Source organism: Mixophyes fleayi, chromosome 4, assembly GCF_038048845.1.
Source record: "Mixophyes fleayi isolate aMixFle1 chromosome 4, aMixFle1.hap1, whole genome shotgun sequence".
Classification (NCBI taxonomy): domain Eukaryota; kingdom Metazoa; phylum Chordata; class Amphibia; order Anura; family Limnodynastidae; genus Mixophyes; species Mixophyes fleayi.
The window spans coordinates 73005981-73030461 of NC_134405.1; the positions used below are offsets into that span (position 1 = coordinate 73005981).

General features: G+C 43.3%; 1 protein-coding gene across 3 annotated transcripts in view; it reads left to right on the forward strand.

Moving 5' to 3' along the window:
- The first annotated feature begins 1442 nt into the window (after positions 1-1442).
- Positions 1443-24481, forward strand: part of SLC4A5 (solute carrier family 4 member 5) — an 85054-nt gene continuing 62015 nt past the window's right edge. For all 3 annotated transcript variants that reach the window (XM_075207450.1, XM_075207449.1, XM_075207452.1), the window contains exons 1-3: positions 1443-1574; positions 23914-23973; positions 24067-24258. In XM_075207450.1, the coding sequence (XP_075063551.1) occupies positions 23928-23973; positions 24067-24258 (238 nt within the window). In that variant the 5' untranslated portion in view covers positions 1443-1574; positions 23914-23927. The remainder of the gene's footprint in view (positions 1575-23913; positions 23974-24066; positions 24259-24481) is intronic.

A 24481-nucleotide genomic window follows, 5' to 3' on the forward strand; every position in this document is an offset into this window, starting at 1 on the left:
GGGCATGTAGACATTGCCATCTTGTGGGAAATCTTAGTACTGCAGTTAATAGAAGTGATTCCAATCTGCAAAGACAAAAATTACTTCTCTTCAGCATTAAATAATTAGGGATCCCACTTTTCCAAGAGCAGTTCCCATTTTTCAGCAAAAAATCATGAACTAGTAATAGCTAATATTCCCAAAATTCAAATGCACACAAACACCAGGACAAGTGGTTGTAGGTTCCAAAAATGTTTTAACTTATTTGGAAGTCAAAAGGAAATATAAGGTCTGAGTTAGGGTTAGGTCACATGGGTGTCACAATTTTTTGTTTACAATTATGGGAGCCCTTGAAATAATACAATTAAGGGCTAGTTAAGAAAAGACCTTTTAGTGGCATGATTACTTCTGCTGATGCAATAGAGTTTGAATACGTTTAGCTAATTTTTCATCCATAACTGTTTATCGAGAGGAATATTAAATTGACTTCACAAATATATTCATGAAAGCTGCGGTGGTATTGCCTATTTGCTTAGTTGACAATGAGCCCTAATTACCTGTCTCTGGAGATGTCCCTATTTTTCAATATTGACTAAATACACATTGAAATTCCAGTTTTTCTCCATGTTAGATACAATTTTTACCATATATTTCTTATTCTATTGGTTTTATAAGATGAGTAAGAATATTAAAGGTGAAAAAAAAGTTTGTTAGATTCAAATTTTGTAAGCAGGGCATTATGGGGATTGTAGTGCTCCAAGTTTCATCGAGATTATGTTGAGCATGAAATGCTTTGATGCATCGGTATAACAGCTAAGTTAGTGTTGGGCAACAGGCAACTCTCTGGGCTAAATTTACTAAGCTGCGGGTTTGAAAAAGTGGGGATGTTGCCTATAGCAACCAATCAGATTCTAACTGTCATGTTGTAGAAGGTACTAAATAAATAAAAGCTAGAATCTGATTGGTTGCTATAGGCAACATCCAAACTTTTTCAAACCCGCAGCTTAGTAAATCTAGCCCTCTGAGTCTTCCCTACTTTGTTTTCAGATTTGTTTGTTATAGCTTGTAACACTTGTAACAATGCCTGCTATGTCCTTACAGATAGGTGTCCCTTTCTTTGATTAAATATTTTATATTAACTTATTACAATATTAAGGGTACTGTGCGGCCCTTTGGAAGGTTAGTGACCTGAGTGTGTCTTGTTGCCCATCACTGAGCTAAAGCAATCTCCACAATGACATCATCTCTGTACAGCGGGGTCTTGTCTGCTGGAGTATCGGAGGCCCCCAGCTCGCTCTGTGACCTCCCCCTCTGCTTGTGACTGTGTCACAACCACTTGCATTTTTTTTTTTTCTATCTCCCTAAATGTGATGCTGCCCAGAGGCATGATGGGATACATTCTGAAAGTCAATGCCCCAAAACCAAATTGTAATCTGGGCAGTGACAGACCTTTGGCATCAGCAGTCATTTCTCACACTGCCCGAATCTATTGTCACCAGGCTCCCAGCAAGTCCCTGCTCTTTACGCCCAGAGCATCCAAACTATCTCTGCCAGTGTGTGGAGTATCTATTGCTCTCTACAGCAGACACTGAGAGGTAAGTGATCAAGGTACATATAGCATATTTAATAGTGCAGGTTTTCTAAATGTAGGATTGCTATATATCTATTTATTTATGTAGGAATTCCAGTAGAGTTGGGAGATTTAAACGTCAAACGTTATTGCACACTGTTTTGTGAGAGACTTATATGAGGCCAAACAGGCAGTAATGACAAGGCGATGTAATTTAAACATATTGGTTACTATTATCCTGGTCACTGGAGATTGCTGCAAAGGTCTTATAACATTCATGGGATAACCAAGTGGGAATATTTTTTTTATGTACTCTGTAACAGAACATTTTATAGCAATGAAACAATAAAACGAAATGACCTGTTCTTTGAGAATAATGCTCTTTCATAGCAATGGTACACATGCAGAGGAAAGGACAGGAAGAGAGCTTCTGTAAGAAATTGTGTGCTGGAACCCTGTTTAGTTTAGTATTGCAGATGTTTGGTAACTGCTGGGTCACAGCGAGTGCACTGTGTTCTGCTTCTACTACTGGCTTCTACATATAATAATCTGAAACTTATCTATGTATGAAAAGTAAATGCGATGCACTATTGGAGGAAATATAAGGTCCAGTACAGTACCAGTATAATAGAAATCAGTAAATGCTTTAAAGCTGTAATGTGACTTTTCTTAATTGTGCCGACAATTCAGTATCTCAGGACTGGGTCATCACCGTCACCCAGATAAACTGTGTTTAGCTCATTATTATGTATGTGTATCGGTTATATTAAAACATTTGCTATACATCCTACACTAAGTAACCTGTCTCCTTCCCTATTTTCTGAGACCGTAAGGGGCTAGTCTTGGTGTAAGAGCCTGCACTCTACACTGGCGGAACCCTAGGGATTTCAGGGATCATACCAAAATACCATTTCAATTATTTATTTGGTACGCGGACATGCACTTGTTAATTTACACTGCACTAATTCTGTGCTAATATATTTTACCATTGGGTGCCTCTCCCGCTACATTTTGTGCAGATTGTAACACCTGCAAAACCTGCTGCAATAAAGATGGCAGCCACCGCGATCTGAGAACAAAGTGAGTTTTATTTATTTTTCACGTGTGTTTTATGTTACACGGCTATTAAGGTTTTATTTTTACCATAAATTTCCTCACCCTGCCTAACTACTTGTACCTCTGTTTAATATGGTGTTTCTTATCTCTTGTTTTACTGTCCTTCTCATTGTCCCCTATAGATGAAACGGGTTCTCTGATTAAATATGCGGCTTTTATTCTATGTTTATGTTGTGTTCCGCTTAAGTATACTGTACATGGTGGAAACGCAGCATGATGACTGAAAAATGAATGGAAGGGGGATTTGAGAGGGAAAGTATGAGGGAGAAAGAGCAAGAAAGTAAGCACGCTGTGGTAAATAGTGACTGAAGATCAGAAAACACCGTGGTGTGACTCCATTAAGCATCCATTATTATCAAGCCATTATGCATTGAACTCTGGTAGGGCAAAATATACTACTAATAGCTGTATATATATTGTTAATAATCACAGATCAACATTTTTTAAACATAAACCTAATTTCTATTCTTACATAAGAAATCGTGACAGGAATTGTGGCTGAATCTAAATTAAAAGACACAGTTTTAGATGTATTTTGGTCCTCATTCAATGCCAATAGCCAGCTGGGATTGCCTCAGAATGTAAGCAGTGCATAATTGGTGATAATATGTTACTAAATATGCTCTATATTATAGAAAAATACTACTTTTATTCTATGACATTGGTGGTAAAAGTGGGAACATATTTAGAGAACATGTAAAATATATTTGTCTTAATTTACCACCAATTTACTTAAATTCTGCGTCTGCCATTTTTGCAAAATACACCCCTGTGAGCTTAGGGTGAGAGACTTGCTGTATAGTCAAATAAACTTGGGACATTCTGTTTATTAAAAAAATACCTGGAGTACGAGGCTTGCAGAGTGTAATAATGCACTTTGTTCGAGGAGTTGCTGTGTTTCCTAATGAAAAGTTAAAATAGAAAATGATCCAGTGTGGAAATGAGATTATAATGGAGGGTTCAGTAGACGATCAGACATAATAAAAGTGTGTGCAGTGGGGACCCATGATTTGAGCACCACCCGAGGCTGATGGTAGTTTAATCCGCCACTACCCCAATGTGGACCTTCATCTACTGACTATTACTGGTAGATTCAGGAATGGTCCTCTCTCATGTTATATCTCTCTATTTCCACTGAGCCTTTTATAATCCCAATGCATCAGGAATGGGATTCCATGACAACAAAAACGCAGATAGAAAACAAGCGGCTCTCCATTGTTGATTGTGTATGCTGAGACTTGTAGTTCCCCAATCACCGGAAAGCTGCAGGCTGCCAGTCTCTGATAAGCAGTTTATAGGAGACTCATGGGAGCTCTAGTTATTTCACACCAAACTGCTGTTTCTGGTTTTCTAACCTGGCATGACCATTCTGAAAGTCATCCAGTAGTAGTTTTATACTTAACAGAAATACTTAAAGTAATCATTGATGTTCACCTTCTTCCAGATTGGATTGTTCCATGTTCCTACTAGTTCAATAGGAATGTGAATTTTCTGTCAATGAAACATAGCTTGACTGCAATTTTGCAAATAAGAGCATGTGATGTCCGGCACAGAGAGCGCCCTCTAAAGTCACCCTCAGGGACATTGATTGAGGTGTCAGAGCAACTCACCATTATATCCCAGCAGCCATGGGTGAAGGTCAATATACATTTCCAGAAACTAATTACCAATCATGTTAAAAATAAATAAATAACCAGGTCACCGGGGTGGAATCTGCATTGATCTTTGTGATATTACGTTCTTGTATTTAGATGTCTGTACTTCCTGTATCCTAGGGTACAGAAGAAAAAATCTATACAGTCATATGCTTTTGTTTGATAACCCAGTTATGTTTGTTGTGGGAAGCCTAGCTGCGATAGAAGCCAAGCGCACTGCTGAGTTTATTTTTAGCTGGGCCAAAAAGATGCCCTTTTTGCGTGCACACCAATGTGTGCCTTCACACTTGTGTGTTTTTTTGTGTATTTTAAGTAAGACGCAATGGATTGGTTTCAGGCCTTCCATCACAAACACCTGCAATTTCAATAAGGGTGGGTACACTTTCATATCCACTACATATATGTTGCTGTTTCTATTAGTGCTACCCGTTTTGTGTTTTGCTATCTAGATTTTTGGTGGGGGTTAGCATATCCCCATTTGGGTTTAACTGTTTATGTTTGTACATATATGGGGGCAATAAAGTAAATTAACTAAGAAAAGGGGCAGGAATGAGTTAACCCTTAGTCGGCTGAGTAGACAGGAAAAAGTTGACACTTCCGCGTGTTATAGATTGTGAAGTCTCCTTCCTTCGCTGTTTTTGAGCAACTCCCAAGATTTCACTGCAACAAATAAACAGATAACATGGGTGTTAGGAACCCCTCCAGCCGGCACAACACAACCCGGAGTCTACTCTGCCAGTCAGGTGTTCACTGGAGCCCCTGATGGTGGGGACAGACTGGGCTGCAGACTGACAGAGGGTCGTGAAGTGTGTACCGGCTGGGGAGAACCCAGGCAAGAAGAGTCAGGTCCACGCAGAGGTCAAAGGTCGGCAGCAGGTAACAGTAACAATGAACAAGCTGAGGTCAGAGGTCACAGGCAAAGTAGCAGAACGAGTAAACGCGCCAAGGATCAGGGTCACAGGAAACACAAGCGAAGTCAAATACGAAGCCAAGGGTCATACACGGGAAGTCAAAACATAGATACAGGAAACAGGAACTGGAACAAGCAGGTCAGCAGACTGGAGCACAGAAGCTATAACCGGCAATGAGGCAGCAGACCTCATTGCCTTAAATACCAGTGGCCACCAATCAGAGCCTAGCTCTGAATTAGACACAGCCCCCAGCATAATTAATAGGCTGCATTAATTAGCCCACAGGCTAGAACATATGGTGAGCGCTGCGCCCGGCTTCCTCTCATTGCCGGGACGCAGCGCTGAAGCGTCTTCTCATTGCCCCGGCAACGGCCGGGTCAGGGCCGGAAGTGACGTCCCGGTCGCCATAGCGATGGCCGGGACGCAGGTGAGTGAGTCGCGGCGGCTGGGCACCGCCGCGGCTCGTAACAGTACCCCCCCCTTGAGGAGGGGTCGAGGGACCCCGACATCCAGGTTTTCTTGGGAACCTCCTGAAGAATTCCTTCAATTGTTTAGGGGCATGGAGTTGTCTTCGCGGAACCCAAGATCGCTCTTCTAACCCGCGGTTCCTCCACTGCACCAGGAAGTGCACCTGTCCTTGCACTTTTTTGGAATCTAAAATCCTTTGAACCACATATCTTAGTGGCTTACTCGAACTTCCCCCAGGCACAGTTGAGGATTGGCTAGGATACAATACCGGCTTCAACAATGAACAATGAAATGTGTTCGGAATTTTTAGTGAACTAGAAATCTTCAATCTAAAAGCTACCGGATTGATCTGTTTGGTAATCATGAACGGCCCAATAAATTTAGGCCCTAGTTTTTTACAAGGCTGTCTGAGCCTAAGATTTCTAGTTGATAGCCATACTTTCTGGCCCACTTTGAATGGGCAGGTGGTACGGTGGCGATCCGAAAAATTTTTGGCCGACAATGAGGATTTTTTCAAGGAGGACTGAACTTTCCCCCAAATTACTTTCAGATCAGCAGCTGTGGAATGAATCTCCGGAATACCAGCAGATTTGAGAGAGTACAGAGAATTAGACCTGGGATGGAAACCGAAGTTACAGTAGAACGGGGAAGTTTGAGTAGATGAGTGAGATGAGTTATTGTAGGCAAACTCTGCCCAAGGCAGCAAAGATGACCAGTTGTCATGGAATTCTGAGGAATAACATCGGAGGAACTGTTCAAGTGCTTGTTTAACCCTTTCAGTTTGCCCGTTAGACTGAGGGTGGTATGCAGATGACAGACTGATCCGGATTCCGAGGAGGGTGCAGAAGGATTTCCAGAATTGTGCTATGAATTGTGAACCACGATCAGAAACAATATCGGACGGAAGTCCATGGAGCCGGAAAACATGTTGTATGAAGAGAATGGCCAGATCTCGAGCTGTAGGAAGCCTGGTTAATGGGATGAAATGTGCCATTTTACTGAAACGGTCCACCACAACCCAAATAGTATTATGTCCTGCAGAAGGTGGCAAATCAACAATAAAATCCATTGACAAATGTGTCCAAGGTTTTGCAGGAATGGGCAATGGAAGCAATTGACCCACCGGGCGAGTCCTGGGGACTTTGTTCCTGGCACAAATTTCACACGAGAGGACATGACTCTTGACGTCAGCGGACAAGGATGGCCACCAGACCGTACGGGAAAGGATCTCCAGCGTCTTATAAACTCCAGGGTGTCCAGCAGACCTACTATTATGCGCCTCTGCAAGAACCGCCTTCCTTAGTTGGACTGGCACAAAAAGACGTTGTTCCGGAGTAGTATCAGGGGCTAATTTCTGGAATCTCTGAAGTGTGATACTCAAATCTTGGGTTAATCCAACATGGATTATGGAAGGAGGAATAATAGGCTCTGGGTTCGAAACTGGAACGTGGTGTGCCAAGAAACTTCTGGACAGAGCATCTGCCCGGACATTTTTGGAACCCGGTCGATAGGTGATCAGGAAATTGAACCGGGTAAAGAATAATGACCAACGGGCCTGTCTGGGATTTAGACGTTTGGCCGATTGTATATATTGCAAGTTCTTGTGGTCGGTAATGACAGAGATCTGATGTGGAGCACCCGCCAGCAAATGTCGCCACTCCTCGAAGGCCCATTTGATTGCCAACAGTTCCCTATTCCCGACATCATAGTTGGCTTCTGCTGAAGAGAACTGGCGGGAGAAATAGGCACACGGGTGTAGACGATTAGTATGAGGGTCCTTCTGTGATAGTATAGCCCCAGCACCGACGTCAGAGGCGTCGACCTCAAGAACAAATGATTTAGCTGGATCCGGGTGTCTAAGGACCTGAGCGGAGACAAAGGCTTTTTTCAGGCTTTCGAATGAGGCTACTGCTTGAGGCGACCAATTAGTTGGATCCATTCCTTTACGGGTTAGGGCGACAATGGGAGCCACGATGTCCGCAAAACCTGGAATGAACCTTCTATAATAATTGGAGAAGCCCAGAAACCTCTGCACCGCCTTAAGGTTGTTTGGTTGCACCCAATCTAGAATAGCCTGAACCTTAGTTGGATCCATGGAGAATCCCTCAGAAGAGATTATGTAACCTAAAAAGGATACTTTCTGCACCTCGAACTCACACTTTTCTAGTTTGGCGTAAAGGTGGTTCTCTCGCAGTCTTCGTAGAACTTGTTTAACGTGATTCTGATGTACAGACAGAGATCTGGAATAGATAAGGATATCACCTAAATAGACGACCACGAAACTACCAAGAAAGTCCCGAAGAACCTCATTGATTAAGTCCTGGAATACTGCAGGTGCATTGCTAAGACCGAACGGCATAACCAAGTATTCATAATGGCCAGAGTGCGTATTGAATGCCGTCTTCCACTCGTCTCCCTCCTTGATACGGATGAGGTTATACGCTCCACGAAGATCGATTTTTGAGAAGACAGTAGCACCTCTCAGCTGATCAAATAATACGGAGATGAGCGGAAGGGGATAGGTATTCTTGATTGTAATAAGATTCAATCCCCGGTAATCAATACAGGGTCTTAGTCCTCCGTCCTTTTTGGATACAAAGAAGCATCCTGCTCCTACGGGAGATTTAGATGGCCTGATGAAGCCCTTCTCCAGATTTTCTTCAATGTATTCCTGCATGGACTTGGTCTCCGGACCAGAGAGAGAGTACAGGCGACCCTTAGGCAACTTGGAACCAGGAATAAGCTCGATGGCACAGTCAAAGTCACGGTGAGGTGGTAAGGTGTCAGCAGCTTTCTTGGAGAACACATCCCAGAACTCAAGATATTGTGAGGGAAGCTGCTCCGGAATAGACTGAATCACCCGCAGGGGCAGTGACAAGCAGGACTGTGTACAGTAAGAGCTCCACTGGACAATTTCTCCTTTTACCCAGTCCATGACAGGGTTATGACGGGAAAGCCATGGGTGGCCCAAGATCAAGGGAACTGATGAACAATCGATAAGAAGGAAGGTTATTGACTCTGAATGGAGAGCTCCGATTTTTAATTGTAGTGGCGAGGTCTCCCAGGAAATCTTGCCACCAGGCAACGGACCTCCATCTAATCCACAGACAGTAATAGCGGACTTGAGTTTTACCATCGGAATTTTAGCAGCGCGGGCGAACCCGATGTCCAGGAAGTTGCCTGCAGCTCCACTATCAATGAAGGCGGACAGGTCCATTGAATGAGCACTAAACATGAGCTGTGCAGGGATCAATACGGCGTTTTTCGGGGAGACAATCTGCAGACCTAGGTGAACTTTCCCCTCGTTCCCTAGGCATGCTCTTTTCCCGGCTTATTCGGGCAGGAACGGGAGAAGTGGCCTTTTGTGCCGCAATAGAGACATAGGCCCTGTGATCTTCTCTTGTCTCTTTCCTCAGGGGAGAGACGATATGCCCCCAATTGCATGGGTTCCTCACCATCCGTGGGAACAGGAATGAAGCCGGATAGAGGTGATGATGTCTCCTTTTCGATTTTCCGCTCTTTAAATTTCCTGTCGATTTTAATGGAGAGGTGCATCAGATCCTCCAGAGAGGTAGGAGATGGGTACTGCACCAAAGAGTCTTTGACCTGTTCCGACAGGCCAAGACGGAACTGACTCCGCAAGGCAGGATCATTCCATCCACTATCAGGTGACCATCTACGGAATTCAGCGCAGTATTCCTCTGCCGAGCGCCGGCCTTGTTTCAAGGCCCGTAGATGAGTTTCAGCGGAGGCAGTACGGTCCGGGTCGTCATATAGTAGACCTAACGCCTCGAAGAAAGCGTCTACTGACTGCATGGCAGGACTGGTCTGCGGCAAGGAAAACGCCCAGGACTGGGGGTCACCCTGTAGAAGGGAAATGATAATCCCGACTCTTTGATGCTCTGACCCGGAGGAGCGGGGTCTCAATCGAAAATAGAGCTTGCAGCTCTCCCTGAAATTCCGAAACAGGGACCTATTTCCAGAGAAGCGATCCGGCAAGTTCATCTTAGGTTCACAGACGGAACTTGGAGTGGGTTGTGACACTTTTGCGGCTTCTTCTTGAACAGACAGACGCTCAGCCAATCCCTGGATCATCTGATATAAGGACTCAACATGGGCTGCTAGGGCTTGTGCCGGAGACGGTGAGGATCCACTTGCATCCATTCCAACCTCGTCTCCGTGAGTGGGCCGGTTATAATGTTAGGAACCCCTCCAGCCGGCACAACACAACCCGGAGTCTACTCTGCCAGTCAGGTGTTCACTGGAGCCCCTGATGGTGGGGACAGACTGGGCTGCAGACTGACAGAGGGTCGTGAAGTGTGTACCGGCTGGGGAGAACCCAGGCAAGAAGAGTCAGGTCCACGCAGAGGTCAAAGGTCGGCAGCAGGTAACAGTAACAATGAACAAGCTGAGGTCAGAGGTCACAGGCAAAGTAGCAGAACGAGTAAACGCGCCAAGGATCAGGGTCACAGGAAACACAAGCGAAGTCAAATACGAAGCCAAGGGTCATACACGGGAAGTCAAAACGTAGATACAGGAAACAGGAACTGGAACAAGCAGGTCAGCAGACTGGAGCACAGAAGCTATAACCGGCAATGAGGCAGCAGACCTCATTGCCTTAAATACCAGTGGCCACCAATCAGAGCCTAGCTCTGAATTAGACACAGCCCCCAGCATAATTAATAGGCTGCATTAATTAGCCCACAGGCTAGAACATATGGTGAGCGCTGCGCCCGGCTTCCTCTCATTGCCGGGACGCAGCGCTGAAGCGTCTTCTCGTTGCCCCGGCAACGGCCGGGTTAGGGCCGGAAGTGACGTCCCGGTCGCCATAGCGACGGCCGGGACGCAGGTGAGTGAGTCGCGGCGGCTGGGCACCGCCGCGGCTCGTAACAATGGGAGGGAATATTGGGGCTGCCATGGAGCACTGGGAAGAAATTAAATTAAAGGTGAGTATAATTTGCTGGTCTCCACTTCAGACTCCATGGCAGCCATTATGAATGTAATGTATCCAATCAATAACACAGGATGGGTCCACAAAATCAAGCAAATATTGATCAATGTATATAAAATATTTTATTGATCAACTGCTTGAAGAATTATCCTTCTAAAGTGAGCGTCAGCCCAAACTATGACATCCAGAAGATAGTGCCATGAGACGGTATGAGAAGGCTAGCTGCTGCTTTAGAAACATAGAAACATTTAACAGCAGATAAGAACCGCTTGGCCCATCTAGTCTGCCCATTGTCTTTGCATAGTTCATTTACAGAAACCTGAGCTGTGTGCTCAGGAGGCTGCCACTGCCTCTGTGGAATGTGCCCTCAATGCCTTTGGTACCTCATGTATGTTCCTCTTATTAGACTGGGAAACGACTTCTCAAATCCACCTTGCAATGTCTTTACATGAGGCTATATCTTAACATGGACCTTCAAGAAGTACAAAGAGATCATCAGCCTTCCTGAATTCCTTTGTTCTTAAGAGATACACCAGAATTATTCTGACCATGTCTGTTTTCACTCTCACTGCTAGGATTTGGACAATGGGACGGAGGCACAATCTCTTATTGGTGTCTGTGACATATGGGAACTACCTTAGGCAAGAATGCAGAAATTGCCTGTACTACTACTTTATCTTTGTACATTCAAAAATAGATCTTTGCACCACAAAGTCTGAAGTTCTCCTACTGATTTAGAAACTGTGATTGCCACTAAGAATAGTACCTTGAGTGTGAGCCATTTAAGTCAGACTTCATGTAAGGATTCAAATTACTCTAAACTTGGAGCCTGCAAAACAAGATTTAATGCGAGGACTGTTGCTTTTAGCTGCTTGAAAGAATCTTTCAACCAGACCTTCTGATGTCAGTCTTGCGTCCAGGAATACAATAAGTGCACCTCTGTACACCCTCTTGAATGACATCCAGAACCTAAGATATCTTAGCAGCAACATGTTTAATTAATCTGGATTTGCACTAAAGTATGAATGGCTTCCATATTCTGTAATACACAATAGAACAACTTTCTCGCTTGTAATAATATCAATCACTTTGTCAGATTCCTTTACTTTTGAGCAGTAAATGCTCAATTTCCATACCAACATGGAGAGAGTCTCTGGATTTGGGTGGAAAATAGGTCCTTGATGCAGGAGATTGGTCAAAGATAGAGGCCAAAGTTTTTCTAGGAGCATCTTCCAATGCCACTGAGAACCCCAGTTGGCGAGTCCAGAATGGATAACCGATATTTGTTCCTCTGCTTATCTCTTGATCTTCTTCAGTTTGCATGCAATAAGAGGAACAGGGGGGATCACATATGAATTTCCAAGGCATTTTTAGAGCATCTATTCCCTCTGCTCTGGAGTCTATGTGATGAGCACAAAATCGCTGTCTTTGTGTTTCTACTTGTCTCACCATCAAATATATCTGAGGGACTTCTCCACTAGCTGCTAGAACACCTCCATGTGTAATGCCCATTCTCCTGCCTTGGTGGATCTTATGCCGACTTAGATAATCTGCCACCTTGTTCAGCGAAGAGCTAAAAAACCATCATGATATGATGGTTGATACCTCTGGCATCATGGTTTTGCTCTTGGGGCTTCCTTGTTGGTCTATGAACACCAGTACTGTCCACTTGTCTGAAAAGATCTCTAGATATTTGTGGTGAAATTGAGGTAGAAAATATTGTACTGCATGCCACACTGCCCTTGCTTCCAAGATGTTTGCATGCAATTTTTCTTGTTTTGAATTCATGTACCCTGTACTACTACTGTACACTTTGGAGCTTGTATCCATTGTTAACACTGTCCCTTTATTGTTGGATCTTGCCACCAATCCAAAAATTCCCTGGTGGTCGCTATCTGCTTTATAGGTTGATGAAGCAGGGCCCTCTTAACCACATTATGGGCCCCCGGGCAAAGCAGTGTTCCGAGGCCCCTATCTATATTTATACACGTAAAAAATGACATCCAGAAAGAAGTGATATATATATATATATATATATATATGATAGATTGATGGAGATAGATAGATAGATAGATAGATAGATGACGTCACGCACGACATGCACTGCGAGCGCCGCACGGAAGAGGAGACCAGGGAGGGAGCCGGATCACCAGCTGACCGCAAGGTAAGTATTTTCTCGGGGGGTTTTGCAGAATTTTTTGCTTCAGTGCTGCCTCGGACGGGCCCCCTGGCCGGCAGGGCCCCCGGGCACCTGCCCATTGTGCCCAATGGAAGAGATGGCCCTGTGATCAAGTGAATCTGGGCCTCCTTCCCACTGATCGACTACCTCTAGTTCAAGTCTCCTCATATGCCCATAGAAGGACAGCGCTGGTCTAGGAAAACATTCCAAATAGTCCTTATTGAAGATTGTTGCTGATACTGAATCTGATTAGTCAGGTGCTGAAGTTCAACAAGTCATTCCTTTGTCTATCTGTATTCACAGTAATTGCAGTTGTTATAGGGCAGCATGGTGGCTTAGTGGTTAGCACTTCTGCCTCACAGCACTGGGGTCATGAGTTTGATTCCCAACCATGGCCTTATCTGTGTGGAGTTTGTATGTTCTCCCCATGCTTGCGTGGGTTTCCTCTGGGTGCTCCGGTTTCCTCCCACATTCCAAAAACATACTGGTAGGCTATTTGGCTGCCCTAGTCTCTCTCTCTGTATGTCTGGGTGTGTTAGGGACTGATGTGAGTGAGCGCTCTGTACAGCGCTGCGGAATTAGTAGCGCTATATAAATAGCTGATGATGATGAAGGTACCAAGTGACTCTTAACTGTATTCATGATCCAACCATGTTCTTGTAGAAAAGTGATTACTTGTGTGAATGGTTTGATTCAGGCACTGTGTTCTGATTTCTCTATTACCAGAGAACTGTTCATATAAAGCTAGACAGCAGTTCTGTGCTTCACGAGAGCAACACTAAACGCCAGTAGTACCTTGGTAGAGGATCTCAAAGATGTTGAGAAGCCAAATGGCAGGCAGGTAAACTGAGAAACTGATGGTGCTGCGATGCAATGTAAGCATCTTGTAAATCTATTGGTGTAAAGAAATCTCCTTTTTCTATTGTGTTGACAATATATTTTACAGACTCAATGCAGAAATGTCTTCCATACACTATTTGATTGAGTCTGCTCAGATCGAGAACTCTTTGAAAGTCTCCTGACTGTTTCTCTACAACAAAGAGTTTGGGGTAGAAGTCGGTGTCTCTCTGAGCAGTAGGTACAAGAGAAATTACCTGTTTGTCCATGAGCATCTGTAAACTGCTACATAGTGCCATCATTTTCATAATGAAGTCACATTATATGTCTTGCAATGAGTTACCCCTGAAAAAAACAGACTAGCATTCTAACCCACAAATACTAGCATAAGAATCTAAAATAATAGTATGTATATTCAGGCTTTGAGTGAAAGAAAAGTAAAAAATAATTCCTGGCGCTTCATCCAGACCTGCTCAAACACCTAGGAAGGTTGTTACCGCACAGGCTCATATGAAGCAATAGGTCCATGTAGTCACTTTGCCCAACCTTTAATGTGGCTCTGATAGGGTCATAATCCACCACCACCCCACCCCCTCTCAGTACCCTTGGACACAAGCCCAAAGCTCAATTCTCTGTTTAATCTTGATAGGCAACCTTGAGGTTCCAATTTGCATGGGTTCTGGTTGATCAGTATCCATACTAGGAAAACTAGCAGAAGTGAAAGATGTATGAAATCCATGTGTCTTCTTTCCTTATTGTGCCAGCTAATTTTGATTGAGAATTGCATTCAATTATTTAGGGTCTCAGGAACAGGATACTGGACCAAGAAAATATTCAACTGTTCAGACAAACCTAATCTAAATTGACTGCGCAACACTGGGTCATTCCAGGTATTATTATTAATTATTACATTTGTAGTGGCAAAAGTTTGTGTGGTTATCGTTAGGCAGAAGCATTATCAGCCACCAATTTAAAATATATCATCGGTGACTGGTATTTAGTGCAGGCAATGCTGGTGCGCTACTGTTGGGAGAGACAGTGGAAGGTGGAGACATGAAATATGAACCATGACTGTCCTTCACCAGCTATATTAAGCAAAAGCTTCCTCTATTCCGGTTCTGGGCAAGGCTTTGACTTTTTTGCTGCCCCCTTATGGTTATCTGCCAAGTCTAAATAGATATGTCCCCTTTTATATATATATATATATATATATATATATATATATATATATAGGCCAGGGCGCTTATTCCCCATGTTTGAAGCTGTTTTGTTGGCAGCTGATGGCACCAAGGAGGTTGTGAAGACCACCAAAGGAGTAAGTGATGGCAACAGCAAAGACAGTTGATCTCTCTGGGTCCAGCAGCTGAAATGAGACGGTGTTCCAGTAGATCTTCTAAACAACCCCTTCCTTTGTGTATGGACAATCCTCTGTACTATTCTGTAATCTGTAATCTACCACTGCTTTCAGAAACTTCTAAAGGTTTTATATTAGTGAGAAAATGTTTATATGGGAGGTTGGCACGAAGCTTATCTAAAGTGCAACAATCTCTTACTGCCATCTGCATGCCAAGTTGCAATCTGTAGCCCAGGGAAGACATCTCCTCCATGTGCCAACGACCCTGTCGGAGAGAATGACAATGGGTCTCAGCTTGAGGTGACTCAGTCTAGATTATATTAAAAGAGACGCAAGGCTTTAAAGTGAGCATCCACTGATGGACAGTACTCGGTGGCTAAAGACCAAAAATTGAGGATTGTGGATCCTCTTGAAGTCGTAAAATAATAGTGCTGACTTTTTTTTCCTACCCAGATGAATGAAGTATAAACTTGAAATACAGCTTACGACTATTATGAAAGTTCCTAAAAGATGTACGATCACCAGAAAAACAGCTGAGGAAATTCAATTTAGGTTCTGTTGTAACAGCAGCAGCAGCAGCAACTTGTAGAACTCTTGTCCTGTATTATCCAGGTACAAAGCTCAAGATGTTTGACCAACACTTGGACAGTCTCCATGTATAATGTGATGCCAGACACCAGATTTCCAGAATAGACTCTTGAACCAGACTAAATGTGGACTTTACCATTAGCAGTCCCCTACCCATAGAGCCCTACATGCTTGTTTGCTCCCATGTCTTATACATGCAGTAGTAGAGATTTATTATATGATGCTAATCAGATGTAGGTAGACAAAATATGCCCAAGTATTTATGCACACAGCACCACTATAGGTACTCACTTGTCCAAAGATTGGCGACAACAGGGACCAGACAGAGATCGGGGTTGGCAACAAGCAAGATCAGTGTCCCAGCTGTAGTCAGCGCAGAGGGCAGACAAGAATGGTCAAAGATCAGGGCAATTGGCAAGCAAAAGCATTAAGTCCAGCATCCAGGAAGAGATCAGGGCATCCGAAGACAAAATAGTTCAATAAAAGCCAGGAACAGCAGGAACTCACAAAGACAAGATACACTGCACCTATAATGGGCAGGGACAGGCACAGATCCCTGCACCTATCTATATGCAGGCAGCCTTTCAGAATAATGCCCCCCAATCAATTCAACGCTAAACGATCATGTGATGACAACTAAACCTACTTGCTCTGCCCTCCACTTGGAAGTGCCCTAAGCAACCTAGTGGCAGGGAGGAGCGGTAAGCTGTGGTGCTGCATGCCTTCACCCATTGCTCGCAATAAGGAGTAATTGGTTAGAAAGTGTGGTTAACTAGTCTCAATCATTTCTCTTAGTTCTGTCAATACTCCTGGACATGTACCTTCTGAACCCATTGATCAACTTTTAATTTTGGGAGTCCAAGTGACACCACTTTAGTAAATATATTTGTGCCTACAGTACAGCAGGGTAAATCTTCCCTCTAGTACAGATGACCCCTTTTCAACAGTAAATATAGAGCAAAAGTTATATGGGCAGTTTGCAATTTCTTTGTCCCCATCGACATATCCACCCATTTCAGATTTTAGCTGCGCTGTTCCTCCATGTGTTTATATTTTCTTGTCACTAATGTGTATAAGGAACATCACCCTGTTTAACTGACAGTGAAATGTTTGCTCTGTTTGCACCTTAGTACATTTTATTGCGTGTTCTCTTTTAAACTCACTTTATATGCTTTATTCCCCTCCTATTATTGGGTCTGTCTATATTTTTGAATGCAGTTTTCATAGCACTTATAATAACTTCCACTTCCTTGGAGAACGATAATGGATTTCTCTTCCTTTTGCTTTTACTACTGTATCTGGCACAGAGCTCTATCGCATTTGATAATGCGTTTTTTTAGCTTATTCCACTGTTCTGGTAGTGCACCTATCAATTCCCATCTCATCAGAAATTCATGTAAATGATTTCTCATTTGACTAAAGTCAGCCTTTGTAAAATCTAAAATCTTTGTTTTTGGTACTGTCCTGTTTTAGGTTCCCTAAATAAATGCTTGACAGATGCCCCACGCAAGCGTTCCAGAATGATACTACTTCTGACTTATTTAACAATTGGCAGACTCCAGTCCACATCATACATATTGAAATCATGCTGGAAATTATTTTAAAATATACACCAATCCATGTTCACAAAGGCAAATAAAGTACTTTTTCCGAATGTTAATTTTTTTTCAGTGAGCCTTACTGCTCAATTAAAGGAGAATAAATTACATGGGAAGATAATGTTCTTTTAAAAAAAAAAATCTTGACTCAAACAAGCCCTTACAAGTAAAAACTAGTTACCTCCAAATCATACGCTTGTTAGCTAGGCTTCACGCCTTGCATCTATAAGCAAATGAACTCACTACAATTGATGGCTGCAGTCATAAAAAATGTCTGACCAGGAACCTTACTGCAATAAATATGTTAATAATATTAGAAAATTAAACATGAAAATAAATAACATAGAGTCAGGAGTGTGCCTACAATGAGGCAACCGGAGGCCGCTGTCTCTCTGGCGAATTTGTGTGTGATAATGCTTTACGCCATACATCTTTAGCTTTGTTGCCATCCAGATCTTCTCCTGTCCATGTTACAGCGACCGCAGAGAGCAAAGAGCGAGCACAAAGCGAGAGGGGGGTGGAGGCAGGCACTAATTACCTAGGCCTAGACATGCCAGGGGGCCCGGCCCGGTCCCTCACTGCCAAAGTTTTGTTTGTTTTTTTAACCTACCTTCCTTTTTCTTTTGTCTTTTTTTTTTTTTGCAAGAGGGGGGGGGGGGGGAGGGGGCAGCTCTACCCCGTCCGTTGGTGGGGAGAGCACTGTAGTTGAAAGAAAATCCATATACTGGCATGATCGCGGCACCGGCATCCCTCTTCCCTCCTCCCTCCTCATGCCCGACATTCAGTGAGGATCGGTGCAGAGAGGATGCGGCAGGAAGCAAGAAGACAGAAGGGAAGAAAAGAGATGAAAGAAGTTAATACAAAGGCAAGTAAAGGAACAGAGGCAAGGGGAAGAAAGCAGAAAAGCACATTTTGTTGAAAAAGGGGGGACACAGTGTGATGAAAAAGGGGGGCACAGTGTGATGAAGAAGGGGGTGACAGTGCGAGGAAAAAGGAGGGGAGGCACAGTGTGATGAAGAAGGGGGGAAAAGCACAGTGTGAAGAAGGGGGGGAGAAGGCACAGTGTGATGAAAAAGGGGGGCACAGTGTGATGAAAAATGGGGGAGGCACAGTGTGATGAAAAAGGGGGGGAGGCCCAGTGTGATGAAAAAGGGGGGGTGCACAGTGTTATGAAAAAGGGGGCGGGGCACAGTGTGATGAAGGAGAGGGGAGTGAAAGGCACAGTGTGATGAAAAAGGGGGGGAGGGCACAGAGTGATGAAAAAGGGGGGTGGAGTGGGCACAGTGAGATGAAAAAGAGGCGGCACAGTGTAAAGAAAAATGGGGGGAGAGAGGCACAGTGTGATGAAGGAGGGGGGAGAGAAAGGCACAGTATGATGAAGAAGGAGTGGGGAGAGAAAGGCACAGTGTGATATAAAGGGGGGTTATGCACAGTGTTATGAAAAAGGGAGGGGGAAAGGCACAGTGTGATGAAGGAGTAGGGAGAGAAAGACACAGTGCAATGAAGAAGAGGGGCGGAAGGCACAGTGTGATGAAAAAGGGGGGAGAAAGGCACAGTATGATGAAAAAGGGGATCGGAAGGCACAGTGTGATGAAAAAGGGGGGGAGAAGGCACAGTGTAAATGAAAAGGGAGGAGAGAAAAGCACAGTGTGATGAAGGAGGGGAAGCAGCATGGCATAGTGATGAAGGAGAGGGGGGGAGCATCATGGCACAGAGTGATGAAAGGGGGAGCAGCATGGCGCAGTGTGATGAAGGGGGACCAGGTGAAGGGGGGAAAGTAGAATGGAGGGCCCAGTGTGATCATAGGGGGCACAGCGTGGTTGTGATGAAGAGGCACAGTATGATCATAAGGAGGCACAGAGTGGTGATGAAGGGTCACAGAAATGTGTGTGTGATGGCACAGGGGCCTTGGGGCAATGTAGTGTGTATAAGGTAGGTGGTGGCTAATTAATGGGTGCTATTTTGTTTGTGGGGCGGTGGTGGGAAAATTTAATAGTGGAGATTTAATTTTAGATGGGGTGGTTTGGGGGTTATTGAATGTGGGGGTGAGTTTGGGGAGAATGAGGTCTCTCTATTAAATGTGACTATGAATTATTTAATGGCAGTGATGGTTACGGGAAATAGGTATATTTTTGAAATGTAAATACTATTAATATATTGCTGGGACTGTTTGCAGGGAGGGTAATAGGTTTATTTATTAAATGGGAATGCTAATATTTTAATGTTGGAACTGGAGGAAGGCTTAATTATTACTCGTGGGTGCTATTGATTTAATGCCTGGGCTGGTTGTAATTTTCTAAATATACACATTTTTTAGGGCCCCCAACATTCCAGGGTCCAGACAAGCCACAACTAAAAAACCAGCAGCCACAGGTGCTGAAAGTGATAAGAACAGGTGGGAGAGAGCAGGACAGTCTGAGAAATGTTGTGATTCTAGTGGGACAATCCCAATTTCTGGTGAGTGTTCTACCCAATATAAGGGGCAGTCCAAGATTGTTAACTCTTCATATACACACTGCATTCTTTATATACTACACTATGGTGCTAGATGTCCTGAAAGTCAGGAGTGCATAACAATGCAGGTTTCTTTCTGTAGGAGGGTGGCCTAGCACTTTTCACCTGCTAGCTACGCCCCAATGATGCATAGCCATGCCCCCAATTATATGAACACACCCAGTCCCCAGTTGAGCGTCGGCGTAAAATTTTTTACATACTCAACTATAAGGGGAGGCTCCATGAAGTTGTTCTACTGGGCCCCTGAATTTCTCTTCGCATTCCTGTATGTGTATATATATATTATATTAAAAACCCTAAAATCACCTTTATTATTAAAAAAAATTGCCCAGAACCAAATCTGAATAAATGAATAATTAGCAGCAGTGTGCCCAGGCACACTCCAAATCCTCAGTCAGCCCCACCGCTAGGCAGCCTGGGTCGGTTACCACTATAACAGGGGAAGCAAAGCATGGGACAGCGTTTTATAGTGAAACCAGCCCCAGGCTGCCCAGTGTGGTACTACTACTGTGTAAGTAAGTAGTAAACAAATCAGTGTGCCCCTCTGCCCATAGAGTACCAGCCCTGTGTTGAAGAGCGCTCCTCCTAGCCCTCTGGACTGTAAGGAAAAAAAGTGGAACTCTGTAGTGTTATCTTTGCGAGGGCCACCAAGAGGAACAATGGGCCTCAGCACAGCAACTTTTTGGAGCCACATTCATAGCCGCTGAAGATAGTGTGGCCATACCAGGTTGGTGACTCTTCCGACTACACAAACAAGCCAGGGCCCCTAGAGAGGCCGGGTGCCCCCCCCCCCCTCACGGCACCCCTGATCTTTGCCACCTCAGTGCTCCTATTATAATGCACCAGGCTCCCTAAGGTCCCCTGCTCCTTAGCCAAAAGTGTATAAAGTAAATAAAACACACAGACACATTTTAAAATCAAGCACTCCCAAACCCACTTTATTGTATTCACCACTTTATTGTATTATAAAATAATATCTTTTGTAGTTCTTGCTAAATCACAATCCAGTTGGCAATTCTTCGGTCTTTGTAATCCAATTGGAGGAAAAAAAACATAAAAGCTGGCGCAGCGTCTCACTATGAGCGCCCATATCTGAATGACTGTGCCCTGGATGACCAAGAGTTCCATTGACCACTCTGCGACTTTGAAGTTTTCTCAGGCTATACAATATTACCCATACATCTTTTGGATTACAATTGAAGTAAAGCCATTATATTAACTGAATCCCACTTATGATGTTGATATATAGAAATGTTTGTGGTACTTTATATAAGAGATGAGATGAGCGCTCCTTCAGTTCCTTTGGGCAGAACATCCAGGCACACCTCTGCGTGAGTCATTTTTCCAGAATCAACCAAACCAATGTCTGTGACCAGTGTTATTACCTCCTAAACATTACTTCATTTACATGTCATGTTCAGACAAAAAAAATTACAATTTAGTTACAATTTGATTCAGCTTTCCAGTAAATGCTTATGCTTACAGTATACGGTCGATGACTAGACTGTCATTTGGTTGACATTCAAAAAGTCAACAACATTAGGTCAACAATTGAAATGTCTACAGCAGGAGTGGCCAACCAGTCAGAGACCAAGAGCCAAAAATTATCTACAGTCATGGCCAAAAGTTTTGAGAATGACACAAATATTGGTTTTCACAAAGTTTGCAGTCACTTAGTTATCACATTTGTCTTATGGCAAGATAGTCCGTCATGCTGGAAAAGGCATTGTTTGTCACCAAACTGTTCTTGGATGGTTGGAAGAAGTTGCTCTTGGAGGATTATTTGGTACCATTCTTTATTCATGGCTGTGTTCTTAGACAAAAAGTGATAACTGAGTGGCTCGGGAATCAAACATCAAACTTTTGGGTCCATGGCCAGGAAACTCCCCAGACCTTAATCCCGTTGAGAACTTGTGATCAATCCTCAAGAGGCAGGTAGACAAACAAAAACCCACAAATTCCAACAAACTCCAAGCATTGATTAGGCAAGAATGGGCAGCCATTAGTCAGTATGTGGCCCAGAAGTTGATTAACAGCATGCCAGGGCAAATTGCAGAGGTCTTCAAAAAGAAGGGTCAACACTGCAAATATTGACTCTTTTCATAAACGTAATGTAATTGTCAATAAAAGCCTTTGACAGTTATGAAATGCTTATAATATAACTTCAGTATACCATAGCAACTTCTGACAAAAATTTCTAAAAACACTGAAGCAGCAAACTTTGTAAAAAACAATTTTTGTGTCATTTTCAAAACTATTGGCCATGACTTTATAGGTAATGCAAAAAGCCAACTTTACCTCTTATATATATGTATGCATATACCCAGTATAAACATGCTGATACATACCATATGCACATACATTGAAAATATAACATAATTTACAATATTTTGCTAAGTGAAAAAGAAAATATCCAACACATTGCCATAAAGTTCAAAATAATAGTCAACTCAGCAAAACTATGCACTGCACGGCACTTATCTCGCTGCTGTGTAGCTCACACTAATACTGCATTCACAATCCCTCAGACCTCTTAACGTGCCCCTCTGACCTCTTCACATGCACATCGACCTCTCCACATGCCATCAAATCTACCCACATGCCCCAGAAATGCTTGTCAGATATGCCCACATGCTCATCAGACCTCTCCACATGCCATCAGACATCCACAATTGCCATCAGACCATCCCACATGCCCCTTACATGGCCATCAGCCTCCCCACATGCCACCAGATCTTACCACATGCCCCTTAAATGCCAATAGACCTCACCACATGTCATGATATCTCTCCATAACCAAATCAGACCTCCCCACCTGCCACCAGATTTTCACCACATGCTCCTTACATGCCATCAGACCACCTCACATTCTCCTTACATGCCATCGGACATCCCCACATGCCCATCAGCCTCCCCGCATGCAATGAGAGATCCCCACATGTCCCTATCATGCATATCATCCTCTCCACCTGCCATCACATCTACCCACATTCCTCATACATGCCTACAGACCTCTCCATATGCCACTTACGTGCCATAACCTCCCCACATGCCCCTTACATGCCCATCAGCCTCCTCACATGCCATTGGATCTACCCAAATTCCCCATACATGCCATCAGACCTCCCTCATGCTCCAAACATACTAATCAAGTAGGTCACAAGAAGTGGCTGCTCTCAGTCAGTCGAGCAGCTGAATGTTTTCCAAACTGCCCCTGCCAGCACCTGTAACACTGTACTTCATTGATGCTCTCGGCCAGGAGCCACATTTCAAAGCTCAAAGAATCGCATGTGGCTCTATAGCCATAGGTTGGCCACCATTGGTCTACAGTATTATTAAGGGGACAATTCGTATGTCAACAGTATTATTCAGTCAAGTAGACAGTATTTTTAGGTGGGTAATTCATATGTTGACAGTATTATTAGGTAGAGAATTCAAATGTCAACAGTATTATTTGGTGGATAATGCAAATGTAGACAGTATTATTAGGTAGACAATTCTAATGTTTACAGTAATATATAGTTAGTGTTAAGGATTGGATTAGGATTAGGGACAGGGTTAGTGTTAGGGTTAGAGTTAGGGTTACAGATATTATTTTCGACCTATTAATACTGTCTACATTTCAATTGTCAACCTAATAATAGTGTCTACATTTCAGTTGTTGACCTAATAGTACTGTCTACATTTCAGTTGTTGACCTAATAATACTGTTGATATTACTATAGTCAACTTTTCAACCCTGTCTATATTATGGTGTCAACCAGTGTTGAAAGTGAGGATGTATACGGTGGTATGCCATACCACCACTTCTCCTACTACGGTCATTGTAAAACTATCAAATTCCATTCACTTACATTCCCATTACATTTTCCATACCGCCATTTCTAAATTTCCATTTCGACCACTGGTGTCAACCATATAAATGTTGATCATGTAACTGTTGATCATATGTATCACACCCATGCTTACTAAATTCAATATTTGTATTTGAATGTGCACATAACACACATAGAAATGTAATGCTAGTGTTGGGTAAGCCATATAATTTTGTGACCGGTACATAAATACTCTCAATCATAGCATAATAGCCACAGTGTGATATTATAAGAATGGATTGACTATTATTACATAGCACAAAAGTTATTTTCAAAGTAATTACATCATGTTTTATCCTCCTGTGCTTTTACTCTCAGCAATTTAGGGTGCGATGGATGATGACACTATGACTTCCAGGAAGAGATATGAGGATGAGGGTATGTGAACAGAGAGGGGTGTTTGGTTAGTAGGAAATGATATTGATGCCTATTGATGCTGACTAACATTCTGTCTGTCGTATCTTCCTCCAGACTATCACTCTATCTATATCGGGGTGCCAGCTCCCAGGAGTTACAGAAGAAAGAGGCGACGGAGGAGGTCTTTATCCAGTCGAGACAGGAGCAGTGAAAATGAGAAGCCTTATGGCCGAGATGAGCACTCAGATACAGATGAAGGAGGAAGGCTCAACTATGACAATGAGTCTTATAACATCAGCAGAACCAGTAAGTGACTAAATCCAGGAATAATAGCAAATACAATGAACTAAAACAATGCTATGAAATGTATATATGGTATCTACAGATGAATCCAACCAACTATAATTCTCAAACAATGGTCTCACATACTGTTCCCGGGGGATTCTAAGTGCTTGATTGCAAGAGAATGAAATGTTGCAACAACGAAACTGCAACAGACACTTTTTTTGTAGTTAAATTGTTTTGCTGT